General features: G+C 37.8%; 1 protein-coding gene across 4 annotated transcripts in view; it reads right to left on the reverse strand.

Annotated features, from left to right (window-relative positions):
• DYM (dymeclin) overlaps window positions 1-19,104 on the reverse strand; it is a 183,663-nt gene that overhangs the window by 83,272 nt on the left and 81,287 nt on the right. For 2 of the 4 annotated variants that reach the window (XM_071802758.1, XM_071802757.1), the window contains exons 12-14: window positions 18,880-18,993; window positions 17,737-17,831; window positions 2,380-2,544 (exon numbers count right to left, since the gene is read on the reverse strand). In XM_071802758.1, the coding sequence (XP_071658859.1) occupies window positions 2,380-2,544; window positions 17,737-17,831; window positions 18,880-18,993 (374 nt within the window). The remainder of the gene's footprint in view (window positions 1-2,379; window positions 2,545-17,736; window positions 17,832-18,879; window positions 18,994-19,104) is intronic. The other 2 variants (XM_065860660.2, XM_071802759.1) reach the window with 1 other exon arrangement.

Raw genomic sequence — 19,104 nt, forward strand, 5'->3', positions numbered from 1 at the left:
ATGAACTGCAATCCAAAGAGGTTTAAAACAAAAAAGGGAACACACACAAGCGTTAAAACATCACACGCCAAACATGTAATTCAACGGGAAACCATAATGGTAAGAATGGGAGAAAATACTTCACATCTCGAAGAACAATTAGTGAAATAATCAATAAATAGCGTGGCCACAACTGAATTATTAGACAGTAGCAATGACAGACAATAATCCCAGGCTCAACATTTATGTTATGCTAATGCACAAAAAAAAAAAAAGCTATTGTGTTATCTTTGTTTTAAAAGTGGTTATTAACTTCTATTAATTAGTCAGTGCCATAGTTCCAAAGTCACCTTTACCTTCGCTCCTTTGTTCCTCTCCCCATCTCCAAACTAAAGGTACAAGTGGTCATGTACATATTCATGTTCGCACACAAAATGTATCAAAATAGCCAGAAAACCTTTAATTCTAGGGCTGTTTCAAGTAAGGCAACATCATTCAAGGTATCAGGATAGCGTTGGAGACCAGACTTTATTTGGCGTTAAATCATATTTTTCACTAGGAGTCCTGCAAAGCGGCCTGGATGGGAGGGTCGTGATTTATAAATCACCATAATTAATTCTCTGCATTTAGTAATTTCTGCATTCCATCTCTTCTCTAAGCCAGATAAATTACTGCGGTACTTAATTTGGGATGGATGCATGGATTCACAAACAAACCCTTTTTTGACACCTCCATTTATGTCACTGTATTTAATGCCCTTTAAAGATTTACACAGGCAAGTTTCCTAAGCGCACACTTTTATAATCATATATTATCAGAAATTAGCCACTAAAAACTCCTACCAAAATATTTTCCTAGAAGCAAGTTCTATTTCAAATACTCTGTCCTCCTCCTATCTCATAAAAGGATAGCCTGGAATGAAAACCTGAGATTGTACAATCTTCTGAGCTGATATATTAAAAATGTATATAACAATAACATATCTCAACTGATGCACAGCTCCCATGTCAGAAAGTAATACCAGTAAACTATTTATCTGTTTCAGTATGGGGACCAATTAGATGAACTTTTTGCTCTAAAAACTTCACAAGCTTGTTATAGGAAAAAAACCACATATATTCTTATTGGTGTTTATTTTGATCAGTAAAGCCACTTGGCTTCCCAAGGACTATTTTGCCAACTTAATGTTGTAGCGATTTCACCGAAACAAGCTGGAATGATTAAGCCATTTTTTTTGTGTTTTCAGATTCCAACTTACACAAGCTTTTGGTGTGGACTGCATTCATTATTATCATGATTATTCATTCTTAAATAATGCCTTTGAAATCCTAGGGTTTCATCTAACTTAAAACCATACCCTTGTTCCGAATCAATCTGGAAAACGCCCCTGGGATGTCTCGATTTTCAACTCCTGTTGAGATCCTTCAGCATAACCCTCCATCACAATGTACTACTAGAAAACTTCTTTTTTATTGCTGCTGTTTTGTCAGATTTTCTTCCCTTGACAATCAAGCTGGTTTTACTTATATTTCCTGTGTGGTCTGTTGCTATTGTACGCTGGGAAGCTGCATTTCCACCCTGGCCGCTTTCCATCTTTGCCATTTTTCCCTTGTTTTCCTAAGACTTCTATAGCGTCTTGGTTAAGATATTTAATTGTCAACAATGAAATAGTAAAATTTTATTTTTACTTGGAGTAAACAGCTTAGAGAAAACAGTTGGGTATTGCAAGTAGAATTTATTTTTAAATTCCCTGCTATTTTACAGTTTTTGTAGACCGCCTATAACTCTGCACCATGAACAAGGATTATATGTTGTTATTTTGGGCTGATGGATTCTCATCGTTCTCATCCTGTATAATCAAAACTGACCAGGTATATAAAAAAAGGCAGATCTATCTTAATTTATCAGTAAGTGCCATGACAATTTACTGAACTGGAGAGCAAAGTTCTATCATTGCCATTCTTGAAAAGCAATTTATAGAGACAGCGTCACCAAAATACCAGAAGTATTAGAGACTTAAATATACGACAAATTATATCTTTGCACTAATTCCAAACGAACTACAGAAGCTTTGGGAATCACAGTTTCTGTTCTTACGTCATAGCTTCAGAATAGGATTAAAATACTTGAACATTAAAAGCATTTAAAATTTTGAAAGGCCACACATTAATTTCAGAAGTTGTGTTCTAAATTAAATATAATAACAAAAACAAACCCAAGCTGTTATAAGACTCCCATTTCCACCAGATTCTTTTAGGATACGCATCAAGGATGCCATGAAGACCCAAACCATCCCCTTAACAATTCAAGGTTATTTTTCAGTTTACCGAAAAAAACCATGCACAGATCAGTCACGGAACATGCAGCATGCAGTAAATGGAGAGCAGAGAGGTTAATAACCTGGCAGCATAGGATCTGAGAATGTGAGAACAAGTTAAAGACAAGAGTTCCTCTCCATTGTCACTGAGGGTCGAGAAGCAATGCTGCAGCGTGGAGCAGTGGGAGTGGGGAAAATACAGTTTGTCCAAGACATACACATATCTCCGCAAGTGGCGGCAGGTATAGCTGCAAGACAAGGGTAAAGGGAGAAAAAACAGAACAGAAAAAAGAGGTATTTGCCTTTGAGAAAGCTAATTCATGGTTTCACGTCCTCGGCTTTTGTGCCAAGAATCAATGGAGGGTGTTGAGTAAGCAATGGAGCTGTTTGACATATAATGAATTTGTTCGGCTGGGGCCAGACACTGGTTCTGTCACCACCGCAAAGGGAGATCACCAAGTTGCAGATTCAATAAATTGCTTTTTAATTTCATTTTTATTTTTTGGAGGTTGATAATGCATTAAGAAAAACTTCTTGCCTCTCTCAGTTCACCCTGAAAATATAAATGTGTGTGTCTGAACCAGGTTTACAAAGTTTATCATAAAAACCCCTGAGAGTATTCACAAAATTTAACTCATTTTCATGGAAACTGAAATCCTGCTTTAAGGGAAAAAAACCTCAAATGGAATTACTGAACTGCTCTGGGATTCCAGGGGTAGAACATTCCTCTAGTTTGCTCTAGTTCCTCAAACATGGTGCTTTATCATAACGGAGTTACACACTTAAGACCTGGAGAGCTTTTTCATGAAAAACTACATAGAACAGCAATAAAGCCATCAACAAAATGTTGAATATTCATCCTAATCGACTCTGGATGCTCTTGAATAATAGCTATTGCTATGTCTACTCACAGGATATCCTCCCACTCATCATGGAAGATGTATAAATTGAGCAGTTGAGCTGCAACAAACTGCATCACTGGTCAAATACGAAGCACATTGATCATATATAACCTCAAACATCTATTATTATAGGTTTTGGATAGAAAATACTTCACTGTATCATGGTGTAAAATACACAAGTGTGATAGCCCAGCTCACAGGGGACATCTCCCCCTGTTATAGATTGTGGTAAGTCCTCCAGAAAGTACCTTGAGCTGCCTAATAAACTGTGAGCTAAATAAAACAGGTCTTTGAGATGCTTCTCCCAGTCTGTTTGCCATCCCTACAGCAGCATGAAGCAAAACCTCCCCTTAACTCTAGGCTGGAACCTCCTCACTAAATCAAAGCACACATCATTTCATATCCTCAGAGGCTGAATCCTGGCCAACGGGTTCACCTACCGCAAGCGCCTGCATTTCACAGGCCAGTATCCCTCTAGAATCCCTTTAGCGGACACGTGTGGCTAACAGACTCTTTCAGGAGACCGAATTGTGTAGTTTGGGCAAGGAACAGGCCAGAAAAGAACATCACCAATGCCAACCCTTGGGGTTCCAAGCCTAACGCTTCAACAAAACCATCATCTTCACGTGGGTTCAAGTCAATCACTCACCTTTGCTCTGGAAGCCAAGGGGCACACAATCCCTTTTGACACTTCACTTGCCAATATATTAATTTTTAGAAGAGAAAGCAGCTGCAAGGAGGTGATTTTTTTAAGCCATCGTGCCTTTTTCGTTTTGACCACAGCATGTTTTGAGCAAGCCTGGCTCTTCTCTTCACAGGCCGGGGATGGAGAAAATAAAAACCAGTATTTGCAGGATCCCACACTGAGGGGAACCCTCAAGACATGAGTCTGCCCTTCCAGCTACCCACAGAATTTTTTCCAAAACCAGATTAAAGAGTATCTTTTAGAATGTTGCTTCTTAGAAGATTTAAATGGTCATGAGTCCATTTAGTATATTTTACCAGCCCTGTTACTTAGAAAAATCTAGCTTATTTCCAGCCTGTGTAGGCCTCATTCCAGCAATTTAATCTCATTAGACTTTTTAATCAAAAAGTTGAGAGAGCTTTTTATTATCATTTATCTTTGACCCCTGCCAATGTTTTCCATAGACAGGAAGAACAAGACTTAAGCCCCAAAGAGTGATGACTAAATTTAGGCTTAGCTACTAAACCAAAGGAGAAATTTCCCAAAAATCTTCACCCAGAGGGTTTGTGCCTTGTTAAGACAAACACAGGACATCAAAGACTAAGCGACTCCATCACTAAATCCTCTAAGCTAAACCTGAATAATAAAATCAAGGCTTAGATCTCTGTGATATGTACATTAAAAAAAATTTACATCCAACTTCCACAGACTATTTGTGGGTATTGAGTTTGAAATCAGACTTACTTGATACACCTGAAATCAGTTTTCAAGCAGCTGCTCTATCTACAGTTACACGTTACTGTAATTTTTGTTTTCTGCATGTTTTATGGGGCATTTTACTTTTACACTACAGTAAAAGGCAATCTTTAGCTACAATACAGTACTAAAAAGCTCAAGAAAGCAATATTGCAGAAAATAAAGAACATTATGTTTGATTCATGGTGTGTGTGCACATATTATTCATGTATTCTGTTTACCCTGAGGATAAAACTTTAGCTCACACAGTACTAAAATCCCGCTCAAGAAGAAGATTATAAATCCCTCTTATAAAAACTAAAAGCCATCTGATCAACACTTCAAATTCTTGTAACAAAACATTGCAGTGTCAACTTCTAATAGCTAAAAAATGGAGTGTTGGGTTACATAAGTCTGGGTAATCAGGGCGGGCTTGTGTTACTCCAACTGAAAAATATATATATGTTCTTACATAATAATAAACTTTCACTTTTTTTTGAGGTAGTGAAAATAAAATAACTCATCTAATGTCTTCTCACTACACAAATATTACCATAGCTATATTCTCTAGAAATTTCAGCCTATTAAAGGAAAATTTAAAAATCCATATGCTCCATTAAACCCTGAGTTATCAACATTCTTTGTCTTTAATAATCATGGATACTAAAGCCACAGAACCCCAATATGTTCAGGTCCAAACCAACAGAGGTTAGCATTAGTATTTTGGAGACTAAAGTACCAGGAATCTATCTGGTAGTTCCACCTCTCCCATCAGATCAGCTGTGATTCCCTGGATGAAAATGAAGATGAACATGGACACAATGACATCTTTAACACAAGATACTCAAAACTGTCAGGGATCAAGTTAAAGCACCAAATTCAATCCTTTTGAGGTCAGAAAGTGGCATTTAGAAGTCTTCAGGGGTTTATTCCCATGGGTGTCTTTTGGTGGTGTTCTTACATGTTTTTCACTTTCTCTACTACATGTAGTTGTTGGGGAATTGAAAAAGGGGAGGAAGAGGAGGGGAGGAAGAGGAGGGGAGGAAGAGGAGGGGAGGAAGAGGAGGGGAGGAAGAGGAGGGGAGGAAGAGGAGGGGAGGAAGAGGAGGGGAGGAAGAGGAGGGGAGGAAGAGGAGGGGAGGAAGAGGAGGGGAGGAAGAGGAGGGGAGGAAGAGGAGGGGAGGAAGAGGAAGAGGAGGGGAGGAAGAGGAAGAGGAGGGGAGGAAGAGGAGGGGAGGAAGAGGAAGAGGAGGGGAGGAAGAGGAGGGGAGGAAGAGGAAGAGGAGGGGAGGAAGAGGAGGGGAGGAAGAGGAGGGGAGGAAGAGGAGGGGAGGAAGAGGAGGGGAGGAAGAGGAGGGGAGGAAGAGGAGGGGAGGAAGAGGAGGGGAGGAAGAGGAGGGGAGGAAGAGGAGGGGAGGAAGAGGAGGGGAGGAAGAGGAGGGGAGGAAGAGGAGGGGAGGAAGAGGAGGGGAGGAAGAGGAGGGGAGGAAGAGGAGGGGAGGAAGAGGAGGGGAGGAAGAGGGGAGGAAGAAATGTAGCAAATTGGGCGAGGTATAGAAAAATGGTATAAAAGCAGTATTCGGTAACTCCTCTATAAACACAATCTAGTCTGAAACACCATAACCAAGATTCAAAAGAAAAATTCCCAGTGCTAGTGTTTAAGTAACTGTAACTCATAATTATGTATTGTAACTCATAATTCCTCTCAATGCATGGCAGATTTTAGGAAGACTACAAATCTTTAACGCTATTGAGAGAAAAGTCTTGAAGACATACATGCCACATGTATTAGCTCAGAGAAAATAGATTAATCTGCACCAATTGAAAAAAAAAAAAAAGATGACAATTCTGCTAAGCCTGATTAAATATTTAGGTCATATTGTCTCTGCGGCAGAATTCGAAAAATGCACAGCAAATAACATCTTTTGCTGAGTTGAAGACTTAATCGCCAGACTTTCAAAAGGGAGTTATGCTACAACATGACTCTATGTGAAAGCCAGTACAAAAGCCTTCTTTTTTGAAAGAAAAAAAAGAAAAAAAATAAAGTATAAGCTAATTAAAGCAGTACATGTTAGTCAGCATCCCAAACTACCTGTATGCACGCAGGAAGAATGTCCTGACGTGCCATGAAGATTTTACTACTGTTTTTGTCAGATAATCTATGTTCTAGGAAGTCCTCTGAGTCATTCCCAAAGTCAAACCCAACCAAAATACATTCTACTCTCACTAAAATATTACATAGATGATAACAACATATTAAATCACTCACTGCATGAGAATGACTAATTATTCTCTGCCTAAAATATCACTTATTAATGTTATTTCATAAAGAATAAACAGCAGAAATGCAAACCTAGCTGTCGTCTTGCCAAGGGTAAAATACCTCATCAAATATTAGGACTTCAGACAAAATCTTTCATTTCTGTTTAGTACTCTGCCGCTGATGACATGATGAACGGTCGTAATGATGAACCACAGTAGAAACAATACTAATTATTCAATTTTTAGTACCAAGATTGACTTGCAGATGTCTGTGGAAAGGTGGGTTGGACTGGATGGTCTCCAGAAGTCCCTTCCAACCCCAACCATCCTGTAATTCTGTTCTCAAGTCATCCCTGACTTGATCCTTTCTCACTACTGGTACCTTCCACCCTCCTTGATCCCCGCCTAACTTCCTAACCTAAGTAATAAGGTGACTTCTCTTGGCTTTCTAAAAATACTCCATTTTTGCAGGCCTACTTTTCAGATACACTAGATTTATATCTCAAAGCATAGAGTGATAACAGGATTTTAAATTACGTTATTGCAAAACAGCAGTTTGGAGGGGAGTGGTCATTTTAGGGTTAAAGGTGCCATAACACCACAAAACAGAGACGCAAAATAATTATTTTAATATGTAAGAAGTGATTATTTGCGATAAGTTCCATAAGTTCCCATGCCCCATGGCAATGTTCTGTCACAATACCAGCCAAATGTACACGACAGGCTCATGAGAGAAATGTTATCTTTACACCTGAAAGTATTTATAGTAAAGGAGGGCAAGGAAATGAAAACCAAACAAGCTCTGGAGATGTTTGACAGACTGAAAATCAAATGATAAATATATGAGAGTCTTCTCTAGAGAGGCCAAATTGCCTCAGGACTGATGAAGTTCTACTAAAAAGAACAAAAGAAATTGTATATTAGAAGCAGACATGAGGAGCTGATGACCATAAGAAAAAAAAAACAACACACACATAGATATATATATATACACACATATATATGAAAGAGCTGGGAGGAAGCGTCTATTTGGTACTGATGTTTGAGATGAAGAGCAAAGGTTTAATCACCAAACGCAGTGCTTGTTTGGGAGGCAGCGTAAGAGATGCTACTACGGGAATGTTGCTTTTGAAACCTCCTGCGCTTTTATCCTCTGGCCAGACACTCGTGATAATTCACGGGCTCCACACGGCACTGCGGGAGATGCCGACGACACCCGCGTTAACACCGACGTTTGCATCGCAGCCCATTTCCAGCGGAATTCAGCCCATCTGAACCCATGTAAATCATGGTATTTGGAGAAAAACCTATTTAGTGATGGACCCAGGAGTACAATTAATGAGTTACAGAAACGTGTCTCTACACAACTTCACAGAAAATTGATTTATTCATTGCAGACATAGGTGCATTTACCTAAAACCTGTTCTTTCCTAAACTTGCTGAAGGCCATTACCATTAAATAGGTTGAGTCATTCAACAGTTACAAAGACCTGATGCACATTAAAGTTGTTAAATCCTGATTCCTTCTTCTGTACCCACAGTTTCACCCTCCATTTAGAAGCGTCATGTGTTTTAAAGCACAATATTCTCTTTGGGAGTCATGGAAACGACGGTGGAAAGGATACGGTGGTGGGAAATAGTTTGGCTTGAGTACTTAAGAGACTCAGAAATGTCAGTAACTGTGCTCTCATTCCTAAAAACAGTCAGAACGCCGGTTTGAAAATGTGGGGTCTGAATAAATGCAAAATTTCCACATGTGGTGGAAAGGAAGGTTTTCAGGAGCAATTTGGAGGGTACTGATTTCTAAGCAAGCAATAGTTTTGTTTCGTAATGGTTACCCACAGCCATAATACAACCTTAGTTTGTCAGATAAATCCTTGTGTGTTCATTACTCATTCTAGATCATAGTTCACAGGTTTTTTCCAAAGAGATTTTCTAAAAAGGAAAAAGTACATGTTGTATCGGAATAAAGCGATTAATGAGCCAAATACTTTGCAACTGGAGAGAAAATACAGGTTCAAGCAAGTCATTATCTTGAGTCACCTCTTCACTTCTGTTAGGGAACACTGTCCTTATAAATACATTCCATTCACAACAAATTATGAAGACAAGATCGCAGTTTCTAGGATTTCACCAGAATAGCAAATAGTTTCTAAAAAGTTATTAGAATTCTGTTGTTTTTGTAAATCTCTGAAAATCTTATGCAGGACAATTTCTTGATATAAACCAGTCTCTTTAAAATGCAAAAACTACGTGATACACATCTTCAGTGTACTGTACATTAGACACCCAAATCCCAAAAAATTGGGATATGACCCAATAAGCATTTCAGTGGCCTTAACCTTTTTTTTTTTTCCAGGTCAGCTAAAAGAAATCAAATTGGACTAGCAGGAATGAATTAATCCCACTAGTTTTATCCTTTTTCCTTTCTTTCACTATTAAACATGCAGAAAACTAAAGCAACACAACTCAGAACCTCAGTCTGCTCTGCAAATTCATCTGTTAAACGCCACTATCACAAAAACAGTTATTTCTACACAGGTTTCCTCAAATATTTCACCTTCTCCACCATAACAGATTCACAAGATCAACAGTTTTAAAAGCTGTGAGGTTCCACCAGAAAAATCAAATATTAATTCCCAAATTTGAAGACTATTATCAAATTGTACTGTTTCCAAAGAGCTTATATGGCATAACAACTCTAAAAAGGGTTATTTGTGATAATTGAAGATGGGACTATGGGACCTTCTACCTCCAAGTGACACTCTGCATTGTGTGCAAGAATCTGTGTGATGCTCTAGATTCCCTGAAAATGGTATCGAGACTTCAAAAAACTTCAGTTCTAATGCTGTGTTAATTTGCATCATGTTCGTTTAATCACACTTTCTGCCAAGTGATGACTTGTAGCTTGTAAGACACTGAAGTCCCGCACAATTTCTTGGATGGTAGAAGAGTAATGAGTTGTTGGAACGACTTTCCCCCACCAAAATGACAGAATTACCATGATGGTTTGTCTTACGGGTCAGCAGAGACACAAAAATGGTCAAGGGAAGAGAGAATCATCTTGCACAAAGCTGAGCTGTTAGAGCGGTATCTATGTAGAGATTAAAAACCTTTCTAAGCCAGGGCAGCAATCAGTAATGATATTTTTAAGGAGTCCTGTGCCATGAATTCTATGACATGCAGAGCAGAGGGTAACAATTCTGCTTCGTGTGAGACGACGATGAGATAGCGCAGAACAACGGTTTGTCCAAGACTTCTCCATGGTTCACACTGATCCAATCTATCCTAAAAGAAAGCTGTCCGTCTGTCCATCTGGGAGGTGGCTCCAAAGGCTCCTAACGGCATGCGGGGCACTCAGCGGCTCATGCCAGATGGGGGACGAGGGTATTACTGTCCCCTCGGGTGCCCCCACAGAATCCCCAGCAGGTTGAATCAGGCTTAAAGCAAGTTCAAGGATATTTCCATGTTGGAAACAGCTGATATCGGCCTAAAACCTCACCTCCATATGTTACCCATGGGCAAAACCAGGCGAGTCCACATGGAGCTGTTGATAAAGCTAAAACTGCTTTTTAATACATTTCACTGCAACTATACTCAATGTATCTAACACAAGATACTTATTTCCTTTTAAAAATTAACTTAATTATATTTACATTGCTACTAATATTCTCTTTTCCCTCATCTGAACAATTGTCGTCTCGCCTTTTGTCACGGCCTTTCCCACTAATTGCGATGACACTTCCCAGTTTTGGACCGGCTGATCAGCTTATAAGCTTCCCCGCGGCTAATCTAGGTCAACAAGCTACTAATATGGCCAGCATATGTTTCTTTTCTTTAACTGTATCGAGATCTTTATAAATTGCTTCTGTCTCCCAACAAAAACCACTCCATAGATTCAGGAGACTCCGTATAAGAAGTTGCAATGATGCAGAGGAGGATGAAGAGTATAAAAAGCATCTGAAAAAGCCAAAGCCAACCAAGGTTGACCAGTTGACATCACAATCTCTCCAATTATCCTGTTGTGCGCAAAACTTTGACTAATAACAGTCCACAGATTAAAACTGAAGTTCAGACTTGGTGGCTTGGAGCTGTTTGATCTTCCATTCCCACAAAGTCCTCTTTTCAAACACTACCTGAACATCAGAACATCATTAATATCTTTTTCTCAGAAGCCACTGGTATTCATTCTACTTGGAACACCTAACAAAAATAGAATTATTGTAACATACTGCACTGTATGGGGGGAATCACATTATAAAGCAGTCTCTCATAAATACAGTATTATTTTATATCCAGGTTAGATAATAAATGTTTCTTCCCTCAACCTGAAATTCTACAGAACTCTTTCAAAGTTAAGAAGCAAAATGTCTTTGAGGTTTTAATTCTTATTTTTCAGGTTATGTCAACCACGCTGAGGAGAATTCATTGCTAAAATCTAAGGCATCCAAAACATCAAACCAAAGGACACAGGGAAAAAAAACAACACAAGTATTTCCAAGTAACAAATTCACCAGCCAGAGCACTATATGGTGATTAAAGTTTGCTGGGATGAACAAGTACCTTGCTACTTTTTAAAGCAAATGTAGAAAATCAAACAAGCTGGTTGAGTTGCAGATAAATCACCTGGAGTTGTATCCATGGAAATTTGCTTTTTCCCTGTTTATGTCAGTGACATGATGTCTGCACGAAAATATTCGGGGACAGGAATTACCAACAGCGCTGCTGACGAAACCCAACATAAACCTGTCGTTAAAAAAACCCTCTCGTGTAGAAAACCTAGAAAACATACTGTCGTGATAATTTCCATTAAGGTAATTTCCTTCTAGCATAACTACAAGCCATGTATGATGCAAAAGAGGAGAAAAAAGTTACCTATTGTTCTTGAACAGCTCAAACTGGAGACATTTCCATTTCACTATAAGAACAAGGAATTTGCTCCTCCCAATATCCGTAGAGGCAAATATCACTATTTTCCTGAAACTGTTCATTACCTTCAATTCCTTTCTTCTTTTCTTTGGGTTATAAAAACGGAAGATACAAGCAGATGCTTGGCAGGTTCGGTATTTACCAGCTCTGGCCACAGGGCATTAATTCCAAAAACGCCCTTTAGAGCTTGATCTTTTATTATTACATAATTTGACTTGTCTCTTGATGTGTGCGGGTGTGAGAGCAGAGGCAGCTGCTTTTCTCTATTTTCTGCTATTACAAACATTCTTCTATCATGATTAACAGCTCAGTAAACTGAGATTTAATGTAACGGTCCAATTAAGATTTGAATCCAGAATATAAAAAAATGTGTCTATTGAAGTTTGTTAAGGTCCAGGCAAAGTCCAGGCTCCCAGGGTGATGCAAACCCATGGGTTTCAAAGCATCTTCGGAGCTTTAAGCAACACGGATCCTGTGTTACAACAGGACTGACAAGTAATAAAGGAATTCGGAACTCGTTTTCATGTTATGTGTTAATAAACATACAAATTTGCTATTACACTATAACTATCACTGATGTCTTACTTGTATTTTGTTGATTTTTGGTTACTGAAAACAGACTCTTCCAAAATAATGTTTTGTAGGGTCAAAGGGTTTCACCCCTAAATTCAGAACGATTTTGGGAAATTTCCTGCCTGAAAACTGCCTCTAAATTAACGCCATTTATTCCCTTGCTGTAAAAAAAAAAAAAAAAAAAAAAAAAAGAGGCAGAACAAAATATTGCCTCCCCAATTAATCTTAATTCTTTTGCTCAATTCACACATACAAGTATGAAATGTTTCCTATGCTCAATTTTATCATGTAAAAAAAAATCACCATTCCTTTATGAGAAGCAACTCTTCTGTTCCTATAATTAAGTTTTCAAATAGCAATTCAATGAGAACTAGAAACCAAACAGCTTTGAAACATTCATGCAGCGACCTGGTTATTTTTAATTCTTTTTCCCAGGTTTTTCTCCTTAAGAAATGCTTTTGATTTGGGAAACTCAATTTTACTCATTTTCTGTACTAACTGTCTCACCGTCGCATAAAGTTTAGGTTCAAAAATACTACATCAATATAAATAAGTAATATTTTCAATGAATTATCATAGGCCAGGAAATAAGGTCATAGAAGCAGACGTGGGTTACAGAGTCATCAACATTCTACCAAACACAGCGGCATGTGAAATATTTGATTATTTTGATTAATTTCCTTCTTATTCCTATTTTATAAAAGCAACAACTGACATAATCTAAAGGAAAGAAGAGGGAAGTAATATGCATTCTTCTTTAAAGGACAATTTTACTTTCAGCAATCAGGACCATCATTCAAAAAAGGGTTGATAATCTTAAAATCGTTAAATTCTGGATGCACATGACTTAAACTAATGACACGGTTTTGTACACAGCTACAGGCATCTATTGTTGGAATTCCGAGAAAAAAGTCAAGTTAAAAGAGCAGTTATGATAAATGCATTTTTTCCTCACCCCACACGTATTTTTTGCTCTCCGTAGCATTAACCACAATAACCTTTTTTCCCCTCATCCAGCAAGAAATTTGGGGATCAAAGGTACTTGCAGCTGGGAATTATTAACAAATTGCAGTAGAAACACGATGTTTCTACAGAAAAGACAATTTTTAATCTAGTGGAATGTTAAACAGAGTTTAAAAAGCACAGTTTAAAGCAATATCATGTCTTCTTATTCTCAAAAAACTGCGGTAAATATTTTCGCTCAAGAAAATCCCTTTGAGGAGCAAAGAGCAGTAGAAAAATTAAATCACTAAGGCAGAAAAATGTAAAATAAATGGTTTTTCTGGGGAGGTGAAACTTCTCGAACACATAATTAATTTGTCAAAATATTGGAATAATTACCAGTAATTATAATAATAAAAATTTAGAGAGACTACTATATATTAAATATAACATAGAGAATATATAGAAAAATATATAATAAAATAAATTGATGATTATAATGCTCAAATCCAACATACTGCACCCTATAGCAAGTTAAAAGTTTGATTTATATTCCTTTTAAACACCTCTTTTCCTAATTTCACATGACTCCTATGTGCATCAGGGAGGTGCCAGGAGCCGCTTTCTCCTCTGAATCCCACTGAACTCCCTAAAAAAGCCCAAGAAACCAAGAAAATATGACATTGTTTTAATTAGATGTCACCTTTAAGTTCCTTAAAGTTATTTAATGTGGAGAAGCGCAAGTGACAAATTGTTCTCAGGATGGGAATGGTTGTGGGGATAGCGTAGAAAAAAGGAAAACCGGAGCGCGTTTCTAGCCCCATAAAGTCATTTAATGTCAAATGTCTAATTAGTGAGGGGTATGGTAACCTCTAGTGGTACATCCCTGCTTAGAAAACAGCAAATATTCCAATATATGAAGGTGTAGAAAAGGAATTTGCCTTAAGTTATCAGTCGTCTTCTCATCACTAATTTTATCAGATTATGAGATGTCAGAATACGAATGTTTAGAGAAAAAAATCTCCATTTCCACGTGTTATGCACACGAGAGCCAGACAAATATCACAAAAGCTGTTTCCAAACAGGTTAAAGGAATTAATGCCTTCACTTGTCGGTAATTGTACTTGGAGAATAGAAACAAAGCAACGGAAAAAATGACCCTTGTTGCTTAAAGACTCTACAGTCACCTCTGGTCGTCATTTGTGACAATAATGACATTCACACTTTAAAAAAAAAAATAAATTATAATATTCTAGCACTGTAATTTAAAGATAGAAATATCAGCGTTCCAGAAATCTGAAAAAGACACAGTGAAGTGCTGATAAAATAGCTCCCTCTATTTAAAACCAAACCAGGATGGAGAAGGGAAGGTTCTCCAAATCAGGGCAGTCAACAAAATTAAATTAATATTACCCAGAATCTTATTATAAAACACCTATTACATCTACTTTTCTTTCCAGCAGATGCTTGGGATAGATTTATATGAATCTGACAATTTTCATGCTGGCTGGAATGTGATACAAATGACCCAAGTTGTATTTGATTGAGCTCTTAAGTACAGTATATTGAATATTCGCAGATAATTCTTTCATAGAAAATAGTTTTCTGAATTTCGAACAATTGGCAGTCTCTGCTCAGAACAGGATTAGGAAAAAGGCTGCGTGGAAATGGAATTACTTCTCACATTAAGGAATCATTAGAGCATCTGGTGAGGCTTAAATTGTGACTGTCTATTCGGTGGTATTGCTAAGCAGATTTTAAGTGTTTCACAGCTACTTAATTTAAAAACCTACACCCTAAAATACTTTATTTAATATTAAGTACCATCTTTGTAGGCACAGAAAACACTTTTTCATTATGGATATTGTGGTTTCCTCTCTCAGGGATATTTGTATTCTCACAGTAGAACCTAGATAGGAATTTAAACAGAAATATTCTGCTTTGACATCATAGAGCAATTAGGGTCCATTAGTGCTGGCTAAATTTAATAACAGATTTCATAAAGCAGGAAAAGGATGGACAACGTATGCCTCAAAACATCAATCTCTTATGAAATATATGTGTTCGTAAGTATTTATGCCTATTGCTTTTCTTGGTAAGTGAAATTTTATAATAAATCTGTGTATTTCAAGAGGAAATCAGGTGAAAATATTTAATTTATGACGGTTAAGTGTGTCAGGGAACTCAAGGTTGTAAAGCTTAAAATTAACAGCATGGGTATCTTTGGACTATGTAAGCATATCATATTATATAGGATAGAATACATATCTCGTTGCCTTTGGGGTTTGCTTCTTCAGTTGATGAGCACATCCATTTTCTGTACATATCCTGACATTATTTACAACTACCAAAATCAGCTCCAACAGTTGGGATCACCGATATCTTTCTCAGGCTGCCATCCTCCCGCTCTATACCTGTATATGTTGTGGTTACTATTTGTCATACAGCCCAGCTCAGATCCCACGTGAAGTCCCTCTGCTAAAAAACATCCAGAAACTGACCAAGAGTAGCTACGAAGACCTTACATCTTTGGAAGAACCAAGAGTTTCAGATATACCCGTGTTGTGTGTTTGCTCTAAGGTCTCTCTTACCATGTGGCACATTTCAAGTGTGGTTTTGCAAGTCCATCACACAATTAAAGAGAGATAACGTGGCTATTTCAACGCGACAGAATTTTCTGTCATTCACTCATTTCCACATGCATTGGTGTCGAGCAACACCAGAAGTCTGTCTGCCTTCAGTAAGAATATCGTTGTTATTATTTCATAAATAAAATCAAGCGGCAATGTTGAAGTCACATTTTAACTACAGGTGTCTAGAAAGATGGCAAATCAGTCACCCAAACATGACAATGTTGACACATCGTGTATGAGGAGTGTTGCATGTCCTTCCTTGGGTCTTGAGTTTTAGACATCAGGGAGTGAATCTGCCTCAAAGATGCAGTTATAGATGGTGAAAAGCAATCTGAGAAGGTTGGAAAAGGTGCCTGGCAGCACAAAAAGCTCCTTTTATAATTCTGGATGTAAAGGTTGAGGTGAGACGTGTCTGCAGAAGTCCCGAGGTCGCTGCTGCCACCTCTAGTGAGAAGCCAGCAGACCACACACTCAGGCATTTCTTATCCCAATTAAAGCAAAACAATGCAGCTGAGCTTCCTTTGAACAAGGAATTCAAATTTTGAACAGTGGATGTCCGTAAATTTGGAGTATTTTGACAGAAAGCCAAGCCACACAGAAATACGCAGATCACTCCGAGATTACTGAGCTGTGATAAGAGCCGGTTGGAACGGGAGCAGCAAGATAAACCTCTTCCTGGCCCAGATTTAACAAACACATCTCGCTTTGGTTGGCAGGAACAGTAGTAGAAGAAAACGGAACAAAATCAGAAACCGGCAAGAGAGGAAAAAGCTCTGAAGTGGAAAACAAAGCATCCCGCTAAAAACCAGACCAAGTTTTTGAGTGTCTCAAATCTAGGATTTAAGAGGCCAAACGTTGCAAATGCTTGGAAAATTCAGAATGTACGTCTACGATTTAAGAAATCATATTTAAGACAATGTCTGTGATACATAATGGGAAAACAGCTTTGATTCAAATTCTGACCACTCACTATCACTGCCAAGGGCATGAAAAGAGGGCGAGTATCAAGCAGAGAAAAGGTAAAAGAAGAATGTGTTAAACCTGCGTATTTGTCCACACTGCCCACAGTCAACCATTTCCAAAAGAGAAATGGTTTGGAGAGAACTAAATCCTAAAGACTAGAGATTTAAGAACAATATATATCTCTGGTTAACCCTGTCCTTTACAAAGTGTACAGGCAGGCAATCATAATTTACCTTCTTTTGGCACACTGGTTGTACTTGACAAGGACTAAAACAGTTTATTCCAGATTCAGTATTTACTCTTCTAAAGTTATGTAGAACCAGCGCAGATGTTGGCTATTTATTAATAAACTAATAATAAGCTTTATCATTTGAAAAGTGCAGTTGTAGTGTCCATATTAGCATAGCCTCAGTCACAAAAGTATCATCATGTTACATCTCATTTAACAAATCTTCTGTCAAATATGCAGGAAGAAGTAAAGTAAGTTAAAAATCCAGTCTGTGTAGTACTTGAGAACCAGCACTCAGTGTGTTTTTGTCATAATGTGACCCTGAAAACCTCGTATGAAAGCAGCACTTGAACTACTCCAGTAAGAGAATGAAAATTCGGAAGTTTCTCAGACAGAGAAACTACTATTTTTTGTGCATTCAGAACAATTTCAAGTATAAAGCAAACAATACTCTGGGATTATGTAATTATTCAGCTATCACTTCAGCTATTAATTTCATTGGTATCTACTCAGGCGTGTAAAATATGAGTTTTTCTGCTTCTGAGAATCAGCAAAAGATGAATTTCAAGGGCAGTTTTTCTATTTACCTGATGATCCTCTGAGCAGCGTACTGGTGAAGCGAGCGGAACTGTGCGGACATATTTGCTAAGGCTGCCAAACAATTTGTGTGCAGGTATTTGTCCTGTCAGAAAGAAGAGGAAAGCAAAAACAAAATTAAAATAAAACACATCAAAGTGTCCTTTTGATACACATTGACACCTATTAAAGGAATAATTCAAAAGATGGATTAATACATGTTGCTTTGAAGGACATGGTCAAAAGCATAGAGAAAAAATGCAAAATGTATATAAGTGGTGACAGTTTAAATATGTTTTCTTAAAATCTAGGGCTTACAAAAGAGAGATTGTTTCAGATTTCATGTGTATGTCTTAAATGATAATACAGGTGTAACAAATACGGAAAGATTCTCCTCCTCTTCCTCCCCTTCTTTTTTGTGGTCTTATCCTTTTTCTGCTTCTTACCCCATCTCCCCATTAACTTTTAACTTCAAAGTGTTCTGTATCTCCCAGAAATATAATCATAAACTATTGCAGAGTTCTGGTCCCCTTGTTTGCATCTCTGAAACCATTTGACCAGACAAGTATTTAAGTAACAGCCCTATTGAAGTCAAATGTTTTCACAGAACCAAACTTGTCCACTTATCCAATTCAGCAGGGCATTTTGCCCATTTAAATCTAAAGCAAGCATTTATATAACATAAAAGATTCCAAATCGTACAAATCCATGCCAAGAATGTCCTCATTCCTTCTAATTCTTCTGATCATACAAGCAAAATCCTTAAATTCACCAATTTAAAACACATTAAGTGATTTTTTTGCGACTTGTAATGTAAAAACATCTGTGACTTGAATTGTTGAAAATATTCAAAACTCTGTGATACCATGTTTGAGATAAAGTATAGAATGGTATGCTTGAAAAATGTATATAAATAATTGGATATGAAGCTATGAGGTTGAAGCAGTTTTGCTTTGCTAGAGCTCAAAAATGTTTTATGGTTCAGTCACTGTCCTACCTCATAAAAACTTTTTCAATAAATAGAGCTGAAATTCCCACTTCTGAGCAATTTCAGAGGGAAAGCACCTATAAAGGATCATTTCTTCTCATCAAACTATGGAACCTTTTCTTCTCAGCTGAAAATATGGAGCTCGGTGCTTGAATTCTGGTCTTACCCTTGTCCGGGTCATGTTGTACTGGATGGTTCTTATCACGACCAGTATCAGGAGGCTCCCCAGTGAGATCTCTGTTAGGACACGCTCAGCGTACCAAGTGATATTTTTCAGTATCTGAGGGGAAAAAAGAAAAGAATAAAGTTCTTGAGCACCTAGATCTGAATAAGAACACAGGAAGTTGTCCAGGGTCTCCTATTCCTTAAGATAGCTGAAGTAGCTTCCAGT

The sequence above is a fragment of the Patagioenas fasciata genome, chromosome Z (assembly GCF_037038585.1).
Source record: "Patagioenas fasciata isolate bPatFas1 chromosome Z, bPatFas1.hap1, whole genome shotgun sequence".
Taxonomy (NCBI): domain Eukaryota; kingdom Metazoa; phylum Chordata; class Aves; order Columbiformes; family Columbidae; genus Patagioenas; species Patagioenas fasciata.